Raw genomic sequence first — 13,887 nt, 5'->3', positions numbered from 1 at the left:
ATAAGTTTTGTGCATTTGAACCATTCTATCACTGGTTGGAATTTGTACTTATTAATTATGTACTGCTTATTATCATAGACCTGAGCTAGTGAAAAGGTCCAGCATTTCTGTGACCCAGGAAAGATTTTTAGCATAGTTTGTATTTTAATAGGTTTTTTTCATTTCAGTTCTTAATGGCCTTCGGGGAAATGTTAAAACTTACTGGAAACGTAAGCTGTAATAAAGTTAAATGGTCCTTATGACTTCTAACTGTTTAACTTTGTTAGAGCTTACGTTTGAATTAATTGCCTCTATAAATCTCTTAAATCCAAGTGCAACATTAAAAGAACATTGAAGTATTCTAACTAAAATGTGTCCATCATGCTCTGTGGAAAAAATAATGGCAAATTTTCAGTGAAAATATATGCAACCATATTTTTTCTGAAATTTGAGAGTTTATTTTCACTGTGTTTATTTTCATCTGTTTAAAATGAATGTTGCTTTCTATTTGACTTTTTGTCCTCCTCATCATTTCATAATGGTTTATGTCTCTTGGAAAGGTGAAAGTAAACTGTTCTAGACTTCTGGTAAAAGATTCCAGTTTTTTGAAGTACACACACAAATATAAGTGCTTCCAGAGGATAAACCACAGTGGCTTGAACTTGTCTTAGTACCTACTGATATGTGTTCAGGACTGAAGGTCCTTTTATACTTTCATTTTTAAGCTAGGCAAAACATTGGGAAAATTAATATCTGATGGCTGACAGAAAGAACCCAAAGTACCCAAAGAAAATGTTTTAAAATGTAATGAATGTGTTTGCATTTCTTGAAAGATTTTTTCCAAGGGTCAGACGTTTACATTGAATGCAAAAAGGATTTTTAAATTTTTCAGATAATTTCCTTCTGTATTTTAAATATTTTCAGAGATTATGGACTTTTAAAATTCACATTAATTTTGAAAACCTTAAAAAATTCCATTGAACAGAAACAATTTTCTTAGAGCTGTAGTTTTCCTCCTGGGAAGTGCATTAGCTCTCTTAAAACGAATCACTCAAAATAGCAAATAAATTTAAATTCTCCCTCCTTCATCCATAAATTGATTAAAATGTTCAAAGTGATGCTAATTGTTGAAATTGAGAGTTGCCATGGTCTTATGGTATCTTTAATATGCCAGACCTTCAAGTCTGAACAGCTTCTAATACATCTTGCAATCAAGATGTATTGTTTTTCCTTTTGTGTTGTGCCATTTCTAAGTCACTGTGTTTCTTAGTTTCTGCTGAACAAAGTGACAGCAACACAGACAAAAAAATTCTACTGTCAGAGGCTGAAGCATGTACTGACAAAACTCAAAGGCACAAAGCACTTTGTATTCTGAAGTGAGAAGTTGTTCCCTTGCAAATGTTCACGTAGCATAACATAGTGAATCTAGTGCCTTCAGTTTGGGTGACTTGTAGAGAACGTGAAGCACAGTGTTTGTATCTGTGGTAGACGTGCTTGTATTTGAAGTTAGTTGGAACATATAATGAGCAATGAAACTTGACCTTGGCAGAATCTTTCTCTCATTTGAGTGCTTGTTACTGTTTTTCTATTTCTGGATATTTATTCCATCTATTTGTTGTCTTCCCTAACTGCATTATCTGTGTACTTTGGAAAATAGTTGAGAATCCCAATTGCTACCAGAGACAGAGTGTTCATCTTTTTCCATAAATCTGTATACTGTTATCCAGTGTTGACTCAGAGTTTGTGCTGACTCTTGTGCTGACACTTGAGTTCAGCTGATCTGGTGTCCCAATAGCCAGAAGCAATGATCCAGCCTTGGGAAAGTCTAAAAAGAGAGAGCTGTGGAACTCTGAAAAGAAGTTTAAGGTGAAGTTTTATGTGACACAGTCTGAATTACTCTCATGTTAATACAGATTCCAAAATTGTGGGAAGGAGCATTCCTACATTATTAAGTTCCTTCTGAATATTAGTTTGGAATGGTAGAAAAGAGGGACTTTCTGTGCTTATGGTAAATGACTTTGGATTTTCTTCTAATATTTAAGTGGTTTTTGTTGCTTTTAGATCTTCACAGCAATGTTGAATTGATTTGTGTTTATGGTTTAGCATTTAGAGCAGAGGTAGTTCATAATCTCTAGTTTGGTCTGAAGAACATGAATGTCACTTTTGTGTAAGATTCAGTAGATAAATGTGAAAAACAAAAAATGATTGAATCAATAATGTTTTTTTGCAGAAGTGGTAAGGAACATTGTGATCAGATACAGGAAGAGTTCATTAAGGAGCAACATCACTGTGAAAGGCAGAAAAGGAATTTAAATCTCTGTCAGAAAATAGGAAACCAGTATGAAGCTTTGGAAGGATGGATGAAATGCTGAAGAGATTAAGGAGGGAGGTATTTTAAGGGTGTCAGTATCCAGTTCTGATCACTGTAGAATGGAGGTTTGAGGAAAGCTTGGGCAGAAATCCTTGCCACAATCAAGACGAGACAGAAGTGCAGAGTAGATGTGGTGGAGAAGGAAAGAGATTTCTGCAGAAGGATCTGAGGATCAGTAAGAGGTGGTGTTGTGACTTGTTAAAGGAGAGAAGGCAGAATGGATAGGGAGAAAAGGAGCTGTATTGCTGCCCCAATTTAGCTCCATAATGAGTTCATGAACTGTAGGCATAACATGATTTTACAGTCATCCGGTGAATAATCTGCAGACTGTTGCAGCTTCTGAGGAAATGTACAGTGTTTTGTACTTCAGGGACCCCAGTCGAGTAATTAATGATGTTGTGTTTGTTAGAAGACTGTCTATGGTACAAGTTTGCCAAAGTCTGTTGTGCAAACTCAGCATCAGCCTTTGGTGGTATTCTATGCCTGTTCTTGTCCTTAGGAAGCCTTTAAAAGTTGTGGAGGACCAGTACTTACCTAGGGTGGTGGACCCATTGTAGATTTGAATTTATTGCTGGGGAAGTTAGCAAGAAAAGAAGGTAGTGCTTCATTTATTATGAAGTGAATTAAAATTAAAGGAAAACAACTGTGGTACATGTACTTACTGAACATCCTTCAACAAAATGAGAATCCAAGTGATAATGTAGTTGCTACTTCCAAAATCAGCTAGGAAATTGTAATGCAATAATATTTTCATATGGATATATAAATTTTCTTTGTCTTTGTGAGAAGTGTTCTTATTACATAGTTACACAAATATATAAAAATCCTGATTCTGTGATAGTTTCCTTCTTGAAACTTCACAGCTGGTATATTTACCTTCTGACTCAGAGTCAAGGTTTTTATCAAGCAGTAATGTAAAATCTATGGGTACTTTTTCTTAAAACTTGGTTGTAGCAAGTTGTGTGAAGTGCTATGGTTACAATGATCTTACTAAGCTGGACAGCCTTAACTGCACATATAATGTATGATTTACAAGTACTAACATTTAACTCTTCGTTCTTTTTATTCTGCACCATCTTTCATTCTTTTCTCAAAATTTATGCATTTTGTATTAATCACCTTTGAATTGCATCTTTGCCATTACCATACAATCCTAATGCCATATATAAAATGCTGTTGCCCACTTTTATCCCCACTCCGGTCCTTATTACCACCATGGTTGGACTGGTTATCACTCCCCTCCAGCAGACCCATCCCTCAGTTTTCCTCCTATCTCCTTCAACACACTTACACAGGCACAAACATGGGACAACTTTAGCTACAGTATCCCATCTGAAGGAGACAGTGACAATGGTAGGTGTTCCGTATATAATTTACTTAATTTTGTGTTTTCAGAAACATGAGTATGTGGTGAATACCCCACGTGGTTAAGGACAAAGGACAATACTCTCCAGGGGATGTTTATAAGACTAAATTCCTCAGAGGATGCACTTTAATTTGCTCTGGAATATGTAGTGTCAAAAGTCAGAGTGAAGTTTCACTCTTCTCTTCTCTGGCAAAACAACTTTTCCCATTATATTAATTCCAAGAACTGTTTTCAATGTGGGTTTATTTACTTGCTTTATTTTCAAGAGTTGTAAAAGTTGTACTCAAACAGCAGTTAATTTTGCTGCTCTCTTCTGCATTTCTTATTATTTTTTGAAAGTTACTTAACTATTAAAATATCCTGATTCCATTTGCATTTATTGGTGCAGGTGCATAGCTAGCATAATAGAAGGATCCATAAAGAAACAAAGCTGAAACAATCAGCTAAGCAAAAATAGTGATTTCTGTCCAACAGAAACTGTTATTAATAAGCTGTTCACAGTGAAGGTCAGGTACATTAGTGGACTTTTGTTACTGCTGCTTTTGTTTTGTTTTTCTCCAAGGTTTTATTGTCATAATACACTAAGTCACAGCACTAATACGCAGAGTGGGCCATGTTTTGCCAGTTGCCCTGAAGTAGAAAGGTGTTTAGATATTAAAAGGTTGTGAAACTGTCAAAATCATCAGATTGAAACCAAGACCACAAATATTGAATGATAAATGCAAACCTTTAGCTTACAGTTATCCTTAACTTTCCTAACTTTCCTCTCTGACTATTCAGATGCCACTCTGGAAGTCACACTTGTACCACCCAAGACTTCCGGACTGAAGCCCCTTCACAAAGGGTGTTTCATTCTTAGTTCAGTTCTTTAGTTGAGAGTATTTCCTATTTGCCTCAGAGTTCTTGATTATAAAACCATAAATGCATACATAAGGAACCTGCTATATTAGGGAAGTGAGTGTGGAATATAAGAATTCTGATACTGGTAGCTTGAAAAAACTGAACTTAGTTCATGATGGTCTGAAGCTAAGTTAACATTTCACTGATGAATAGTGTAACAGAGAAACTTAGAGGTGCTTCTTCTATCAGTGCAGAATTTGATCTGTGTTAACCTATATTTTTTAGTGTTTTATTCTTCTAAATGAAAGGAGGGGCACAGACTAGCTTGTGCGTTTGGAACAGATAGAAGCCCCCTGTCACTCAAATTTTAAGCCAAATGGAAATGTTAGTATTTATTGTCTTGGAGTGTTAGAGCAGAAACTGCTTTTAGAACTGTCTGGTTTTTTAATTGCATCTATTGCATTTCTTTTACTTAAATTTAGATTGAATAAGTCAATCAAAGAGAAAGGTAACTATGAACTTTTGCCCTGACTTCAGCTCTGCCTGTCATAGTCCAACCTTCTTTTTGTCAGTTATATTTAGAGTCAGATTAAATCATTTTGTGGTTTGCCTGAAGGATGGCATTGTCACACTAAGTACTCAGTACACTGAATTCCTTGATGTACAATTAATAGTGCAGAAATGTGCATTAAAATTCAGTGCAGAAATGAAAATTTTCACCACGAAGTTTGTCCTTGACAGTAGTATGTTGAGTACATACTATGTTATTAACTATTACACATCTAACTTGTTGACACTTGTGCAAAATAATTTAAAAAAAAAATATTGGAACAAGTACTACTTAATAACCTGGCTTGAGCATGGATTCAAAAAGCAGAAACTGATTCTTTGAAAGAGTGAAAAATTGACATTCAGGTGTGTGTGAGGTATGAGTTCCCATTGCTGGAGATTGTGTGTAATGCTGAGAAGTAAGCAACATTTAGGACTGCCAAAACTTCCTCTATGGGAACACTTTTTAAAAAATTCACTACATAACTAAAACTTTTATAGTTAATGCTTTAGGGTGTGGAGGTTTTTTAATTCTGTTTTTTAATCAATTAAACTTATTTTATTGAAAAGCTTTTAATTGTAGTTTCTCACTGCCTAAGATTAGCCTGCCTTTTTCTTGTGGTGGAATTGACAAAGTAATGCTGAAACCTTTCAGTAATGGACATTTGTAATCTGAAACTGGAAGGAGGTAAATCTTGGAACTTTGACTTCATAAAGGCCTAAAAAAGGATAGCTGTGGCCAGCTAAACTGAATGAAGACCACAGTTATACTCTCATTCTATGAAAATTGAACATAATTCTGTACTACTGTTTTGTAGATAATTATTTGAAATGTTGCTACTGCTAATAAAGCTACGGTGGCTTTTAAGTACCATTTAAACCATGGTTGTACTCTTAAAGAAGGATTTTTATCTAGGTGTTTCATCTGTGAGAGGCAGAAAGCTCAATTATTAGACTTGTAAAATGACCTAGAAAAATTTTACTAATTGCAGCTACTATTTTTAATTAATGTGATAGGAGATTTCTATTTCATGTCCTAAAAATTTAGAAACAGCCTCCAGGAAATTATTCGAGTTGCTAATGCAGAAATTTTAATACAGTACAGTTCTGGAGTTAATAGAAGTCCATGATAAGGGTTTCTGCTCTTGAAAAACTTGGAATTTTTTTTTTTTTGGTAGCCATCTTAAATGATACAATTTATAAATAACATTTTAGGTATTTTTCACCATATATCAGTGTTCTAACAGCCTCTGTGTTTTTGGGTATGAACAGTCATAGTCACATGTCACCTTTCTACAAAATGTTAGGAAGCATGGATCTGTTCATACACCCTATTTGGAATTAGAATTCAATTCTGAATGTTGAGTTTGCCTTCTACAAAGTGGAAGATTAAATATCAGTAAAACTGTGGGCCTTTTGCATCTGAAGGCATGGCTCTGCTACTCTCTGCCTTGTGTGGCAGGTCAGCATGAAGAATGTTTTTATTTATGATATGTGCACCTCTGTGTAGAGGCTTTTGAGTGGTGACACTGATGAAGATGTGTTGTCCAGCTGGAGAAGGGAACTGAGCTGTAGTCACTCTGTAGTTCTCAGTCCTGCACATTCTCTATAGGATGCTCTCCCACTCTGTCCCTGGGATTTCTGATGACATTATAAAGAATAGAGTTTACTAATATAGAACTGTAATATTAGGCGTTCTATTTAAAAGCAATTCTGTTTAACAAATAGCATTAATATGCCATTCCAGAAATTACTGATTTTACTGAAATTACAGCAATGTAACAATGTAACTGAGAAAATTAGGACTGTATGAGTCAAGTAGTGGAAGGAAGCAAGTTTAGTAATTGGCCATGGTTTATTCTGTCTTGATGCCTAAGATGAATAGCCTAAAGATATACAAGGAGTTTGTTGCCTTAAGCTTTTTATAGTAGCTAGGGGAAAGAACTCTGCCCTTTGGCTGAAGTGCCATAGATGCTGTCTATCTGTCCCTTTGATTAGAGAAGTAACTTAGATCAGTCATCTCATGACTTAAACAGCCTGTATCCAGGTGAACCTGCACACAGTTTGAGTGAGATTCATCATGACTGCACTTGTGTGAGATGGCAAACAGAGTCACAAACAGGGACAGTTGCATTTTGGCTGTACACCTTGTTCTTCCAACCCATTCAAAGCAGTCACTGTTCACAGAAGTGGAAGGCTAGAGGTGTATATTTGCAGAAACGTCATGTAATGATTTCAAGGAGCTGTATTGTGGGCAAAGTAATAGAGTTGACAGGACTACTAGGAAGGAGAACTGCCAAGGGTGTGTGCAATGCAATGTTTGCAATATGACTTTTTAGTGTAGGCACTTACTGAATGGCTGAGTCTTCCTACATTTGTCTTTATTTGGTGGGTTTGTTTTTGTTTTTTATTTTTTTAGCATAACCTTATCTAGTAAGCATTTTGTTCTGTGTAGGAAGCTTGTCACAGCTTTTTATGAAATTCAGCATCTTGCTAGGAGAGAGTTATACTTAAGAGTAAGAGGTGTTTCCTGCCATGTTAAATACAAAGCGTTGTACATATCAGCCTCTCTGAGGGACACTGGTGCTGGTGCTTAATCATCTGACAAAATTTGCCCATTCAGATTAGTATTTGGATGATAAATTATCTGCACCATTGCTGCCTCAGGACACTGGCCAGAGCAATATCCAAAAAGCAGCCATTCATAATTGTAATCCAAGATGAGATTTTTCTGTCCTCTTGAGGTGAAAAAAATTTTCTACTGTTTTTGCTGGAGGCAATGCCTAAGGATTTTGCTTAATTTAGAAATAAATAAAGTGTTTGTTCTTAAACTAAAATCTCTCGTTTTAAAAATCACAGTGTTCTTAAGACCACAAAGAAATTTGGAATCAATAGATCCACAGTTCACAATTCGAAGGAAAATGGAGCAGATGAGAGAAGAGAGAGAGCTTGTGGAACAGCTACGTGAGGTATGTGAGTGTTGGTAGAATTAATTTATGCTGATGGAATATCTTTTAAAAATTTTCTTTGGGAAAGTTGCCTAAGGAGAAAAATACAAGACAGGTTAAATGAGGCATTATTATTTCTGCAAATCACATTGATGAGACTATTGCTGAAGTTCTTTAGTTCTTTATCACAATCAGATGTCTGTATTTCAGGAAAGACTTTGTAAAAATGTGAAATAATAATGGGAGTTACCTGAATGACATCCAGTTAATCAGCATGCCTTGCACTGGTGGAATTAATGATTTGTTTAATTTAATCAGAAAGGATGAAGTGAGCACTTGAGAGAGAGAGAAAGAGGTCTAGGAACTATTTCCAAACAGCTGGAGAAATCTTCAGTTTTGAATGTAAAAGGCATAGTGAAATTTATTAGTTTAAGCTGAAAGTAGATAACTAATGCTTGAAGCAGCTTTCTTAGAAATCAAATCAGTATTTCATCAGTGGAAAATCTGAATGCAGAAGGTGATTTCCTGATACATTGTCTTGAATGTAAGAGCTAGAACCTGATGGAAAAATTGGTGCATAGGATATGTGTTACCCAACTAATACCTGGGTAGCAATGTTTGTGTGACACCTGGTTGTGTTGACAAAAAAGAGATGGCAACCTTTGCTGTGAGGAATGTCACAAGCCTGAACCTGTCAAGGTTTCCAGTTATATCCCATTAACAGGACAGGGACAGACATTAACGTAACTGCAAATCCTGAACGTGATAAGTGATTTTCACTTCACATCTGAATTACAAGATTATTTGTCTTTATCTCATTAGCTTCATGGAATGGCTAATTGAAAAATTATCAGTTTGTTTTAAATATTTAATTCTAAAGCAAGAGGGTTCTTCTCTTTACCAAAAAGTGTTTAAATGGCGAGACTTTTAATGTCGAACTACACGGACTTATAGATTTGCGTTGTCTTACCTCAGGCCCTCAGCTGTTCTAAGTATGAATTAACCTAACTTTGCCCTGATGATTATATGCATTTTTTAACAGAACAGGTCTTGTTAAAGATTTAACGTAGTTGTTAGGATGTAGTGTATTATCAATTCTAAACCTGAATGATGCCAAAAGGACAAGATGCAGCACTTAGATGAGACAGACTTATTAGCAATGGGAAAGAAAATGTGGCAATGGGGAAATAGCAGTAATAAACTGCAGTAGTTTGTAGTTATTCTGAGCCTAGTCTGTTCAGCAGCATCAATGCAGCTTTTAAACATTTCTTTGAAGAGTTACCATGGTTCCTAAAAATAATCATAGGTAATTTCTGCTAAATTCCTGCCTTGTGCATTAGTTCACTTAATCCTCACAATGAAAATTAGAACAAGGTTATTCACTGTGTCAGGCATGATTATGGAGAAGTAATAAGGCTGTCTCTACACAGTATTAGGTATTGCCAGTAATGCTGGTTTAATGTGTTTCATTTTAGCCCCACTCACTATCCTTTGCTCTCACCCTGAAATATCATGTCCTGGAATGCAAATGATTGTTTCTTGTGAGAAGTTTAATTAGAAGTCAGTGAGCTAGAAGACTGACTGTGTTTGAAAATGCAAAGTGAGATTTTAAAATTAATAAAACTTATTTAGATATACTGGGTCCTTTAGTGACATTAGTAACCACCAGAGCATTTGATTATGTACTGCACAAGAAAATAGCCCATAACATATAAGTCATAAAGTTTGTACTTTATTCAATAAGTACATATATTAGTAAATTTTGCTTTTGAATTGTTCAGTGGTAAGTTAGCATGTAGTGAGATTCCACAGAGCCATGAACTCCAGCATGAAATGGCATTGAGTTGGTATTGTAGATGCACTGTGCTCCTATAAAAAGCATACCCTGGTCTACACTGAATAGTCTCCCAACAGACAAACTAGTGTTCTAACAAATACATTTTTATTTTATTAACTTTATGTAAATATTTTTGTAACAGGTTTTGGAAAAACAGTTTCAGAGTGTATTCTTTTATGTATTTATTTACTAAAAATGTTTTCTGATTTGTGAATTAAACCAAGGTGAAAGCAAAACATTGTATTAGTGAACATGAGGCATTCCCATGTTAGCCACTTGTGAAACCTACATGCAAGTACTTGAATAGCGTGTCTAGTAAAAGAAAAAATGAGAAAATATGATGAAACCCCAGAATGCTTCAGTGGAGGCTATTTCATGGTGAGGCCACCCAAATAAAGGATGTATGAGGAAGAAGTGAAGAGCTAGATTTCTTTAGCTTGGATTTCTTGCTTTAGAGTGCTGAGACTATCATGTGACTGTCCTCAGCTGCCTGAAAGGTTGTAAAAGAGAAGGCGTAAAGCCCGGCTTTTCAAAGATTACCAGTGAACCCATGAAAAACAGTGGCACAAATTGCAAAGAAATTTCAAGTAGTTATAAGGAGGAAATTCTTTGCCTTAAGGGCAGCGGAACACTGAATAAAGTTGCTTGGAGATTTTGAGGGCTCTCTGTCCTTGCAGATATCCAAAACTTAACTAACCAGGGCTCTGGTGTCACTTCAGATTTGTTAGACTGTGACCTCCGAAAATCTCTTCCAACCTACTTCCTTTTTTCTAAAAATAATTATCTATTCATAGATATTCATATTCAACTGGTATAAGTTGAGGTAACATACTAATAGAGAGTAATGACATTAAGAGGTTCAACTAAGAAATATCTATTTAAAGATAATGGGGAGTAATTATCTCTAAGTGGAGAGCTGGAATGTTTTCAAGCACAATTCAGGAGACTCATCATATATAACAATCTATTGGGTTTGGTGTTTTTTTTAATACTTAAATATTTTCAAAAGTATTTTATTTTGCAATATCAAATTCTGTTCATTGAGTCTTCCGTTTTTCTTAACATGTATCCAGAATTTCTCTTTTACATCTGAATGTTTTGCCTTCTCTTACCTATTTTTCTGATCACTAAATCTTCCTGAGTAATTTTTAGGCTACTAGGGAATGATTGCCTTTTATTCTCCGCTTGTTCAGTCATTAAGACAATGTAGTTCTGTTTCAATTTTCTGCTGATGAAGAAAATTTAAGATGGATAAGTAGAAGACTTGGGCGAATGGTAAAAGGAAGGAGCCACGTGCAGTTCAGTCACATGACTAATTGCATGCAGATATGTTTTTATAACTCTGTATAAAAACAGATGCATATTGTGGCAGCAGCATTGCAGTGTTGAGTTCATTTAAAGAAGCTTATGTAGTTGAGTGACCAGCATAAAGGAGGTTGTGGTTTAGTTTCTAAAGAATTAGTTATATAAAAGAATTGTATTTTTCTTAATAAAAACTCCAAACCTGGCTATGTACCTACAGCATAAATGATGAGGGTATTTATTCCCTTTTTGTCCCATTCATGCATTTCTGTATCAAAGTGTGCCTGCATTCTTCCTTTGCAGAACATAGAAACAAGACTGAAGATCTGTTTGCCCGAAGACCTGGGCTCGGCTCTGATGGATGGTGTCGTTCTGTGCCATTTAGTAAATCACGTTCGCCCTCGGTCTGTCGGGAGCATTCATGTACCCTCACCAGCAGTAGTAAGTTGCATGTTTCTTCCTGCACTGAAATGTTTTATTGATTACTGTTTCATTCCCAAATGATATTTGGGTACATAAACCATGTTACTGTTCAATGGAAGATCTTTGCTGTTAAGGGCAACGTTTATATGATTGCAAATGTTCATTAACTTTTATATGTAATACATTTATATATATCATCTAGGTATACCTGTATATATATACAAGCACATTTATAAATGAACAAAATTATCCTGTCTTGTACCTGATCTAGTAACAAGACTGGGTATTTTCATTATGGCATTTCTGTTCAGAACAGTATGAAATGCTTTGATTACAAGTTTCATTCTAGTACACCCTTAAAAAAGAAAACTAGCCTCTCCTTTGTGGATTGAAAAAAGTGAGGTTTTCTTCAGCAGTGTATGACATAGCAGATGTCATGTTACTAAAGCACTTAACACAGTTAAGTGTATATTTGTCAGTTATTAGTATATTTGTCCTGTTGAGTTAAATGTAGACGTGATTCCTTTCACCTGCAGACAGAACGGAAACTTGCACTATAGTGACTTAATTTTGGCTTGCCTAAATCTAAGGACCTGAAGATTTCAGGACATAAATTCTGTGTGCATTTATTAAAACTTAAGAAAACAATATTGCATTAATTGCATTTTCTGTCTTTATTTATGTCTATTTCTTGAATAGATCATTGTTCCAGGTTTCTGGTAACAGTCTGGTTCTGAAGTGGTTTTGTGTGTTTTCAGACTATTTGCCTTTCTTCTTTTTAATGTATATTTTGGTAAAAATTTGCCATGTGAACCCTGATACTCAATTCTGAGAATACCATGTGGATTTTGGAGACAACCTGTAAGAACTTTCAAAAAGACTGATTTAAGAAAAGTATAATTTTTCAGATATTCTAGTGGAATTTCTTTTGCTGTTCCTTGACTTAAAATAATTTCTATCTCTGGTAAAAATATGACATTGCCAAAATATGCAAACTTGGATTTCTGGGGTAAAAACTTCTCATGCTGATTTTTAAAAAAAACTATCTTGTGGTGTTTTCTGTAACAAAATGCACGTATTTAATTTTTTTTTTCATTTTGTTTCAACTTTATATTGATGTTTTCTTTCTTGAAACAGCCTTCAAATTACTTTAGCCTGGAAAATTAATTCTTTGAATTCCTTGCTACTACAGTGAATTCTTGGTTTAAGTGGATATTCAGGAATTACCATTGTTTCACATCTGATATTGAGAAACTATAATATTGAGGAGTTTGGGTTTTGGCTTTTCTTTTTAATAGCATGATACTACTGTAAGTATTTGGTGAATAGTTCTGAGTGAGACAAATTGTAGAAATGTTTGAGATTCTAAAGTAATAGGACATTGATTCTTCAGACACATTAATATTGTGTATAGCTACTAAAAATTTGTGCATACATAAAAAATTTAAAAGGTGTGATCCTGTTAATTACAGTTAAGTCTGTTCTTCATGACTTCTTTAAACATAGACGATTTTTTTTCTGTTCTACAGCCAAAACTTAGCATGGCCAAATGCAGGAGAAACGTGGAAAACTTTTTGGATGCCTGTAGAAAACTGGGGATACCAGAGGTAATTTAATAAAGTCTGTTATTTCTGGATGTTCAAATTGAAAATACATTAATTACATGAAAGCTGAAGGATAATTTTATGAACTACAGGTTTTTAGCAATAAAGACACGGAATTTAAAAACTGAGCTAAATAATGTGATTTAATACTGCTTTAGTGCATTTAAATGGCTTATTTCATAGCACTTAAAAATTTCAAGTGTTGTCTCAAAAGAGTAATTCACTATTATCTCTAATATCTCTTTTTTTACTATGGAAAATAAATAAGGAATTATGATAATATATTATGTAAGTAGCCAAAAGCTTGCTATTTTTTTTTCATTGCACAACATAACTGCATTTTTACCTCATGCTTTTAGAACATGAACTTCATTGGTTTTAATTTTTTTTTTGCAATATTTCCATTTTTTACAATGTTAAGTATTCTACGCATTGGTGACTAGTAACAGACTCATCTCTTCTATTGAAATATTTCTGCAGTGATTTGAAGAAAAGCATTGTATGTGAAGTATGGAAAGCATGTGTGTGTAAGACTCTATCATAGTTATAAGTGTTTCAGTAGTTGGAAACAAGAAAATTGCAGTGCTTGGTGTTTTCTGATTTTCATTTAAGAATGGTATCACTCATCATGTAATTTATTCTCATCTTTATAACTAATGCAATGAACA

The 13,887-nt window shown here is 34.7% G+C and overlaps 1 protein-coding gene across 7 annotated transcripts in view; it reads left to right on the top strand.

The window, feature by feature from the left end:
• LRCH1 (leucine rich repeats and calponin homology domain containing 1) overlaps positions 1-13,887 on the top strand; it is a 117,233-nt gene that overhangs the window by 84,183 nt on the left and 19,163 nt on the right. For 3 of the 7 annotated variants that reach the window (XR_010996523.1, XR_010996526.1, XM_068182172.1), the window contains 4 exons: positions 3,596-3,703; positions 7,965-8,074; positions 11,496-11,633; positions 13,145-13,222. Coding sequence is in view for 2 of the 7 variants with exons in the window: in XM_068182172.1 (XP_068038273.1) it covers positions 3,596-3,703; positions 7,965-8,074; positions 11,496-11,633; positions 13,145-13,222 (434 nt within the window). In the remaining 5 variants the exon portion in view is untranslated. The remainder of the gene's footprint in view (positions 1-3,595; positions 3,704-7,964; positions 8,075-11,495; positions 11,634-13,144; positions 13,223-13,887) is intronic. The other 4 variants (XR_010996525.1, XR_010996524.1, XM_068182173.1 and 1 more) reach the window with 2 other exon arrangements.

This window comes from Anomalospiza imberbis, chromosome 2 (genome assembly GCF_031753505.1).
Source record: "Anomalospiza imberbis isolate Cuckoo-Finch-1a 21T00152 chromosome 2, ASM3175350v1, whole genome shotgun sequence".
In the NCBI taxonomy this organism is placed as follows: Eukaryota; Metazoa; Chordata; class Aves; order Passeriformes; family Viduidae; genus Anomalospiza; species Anomalospiza imberbis.
This window is presented reverse-complemented; position numbering and strand designations above follow the sequence as displayed.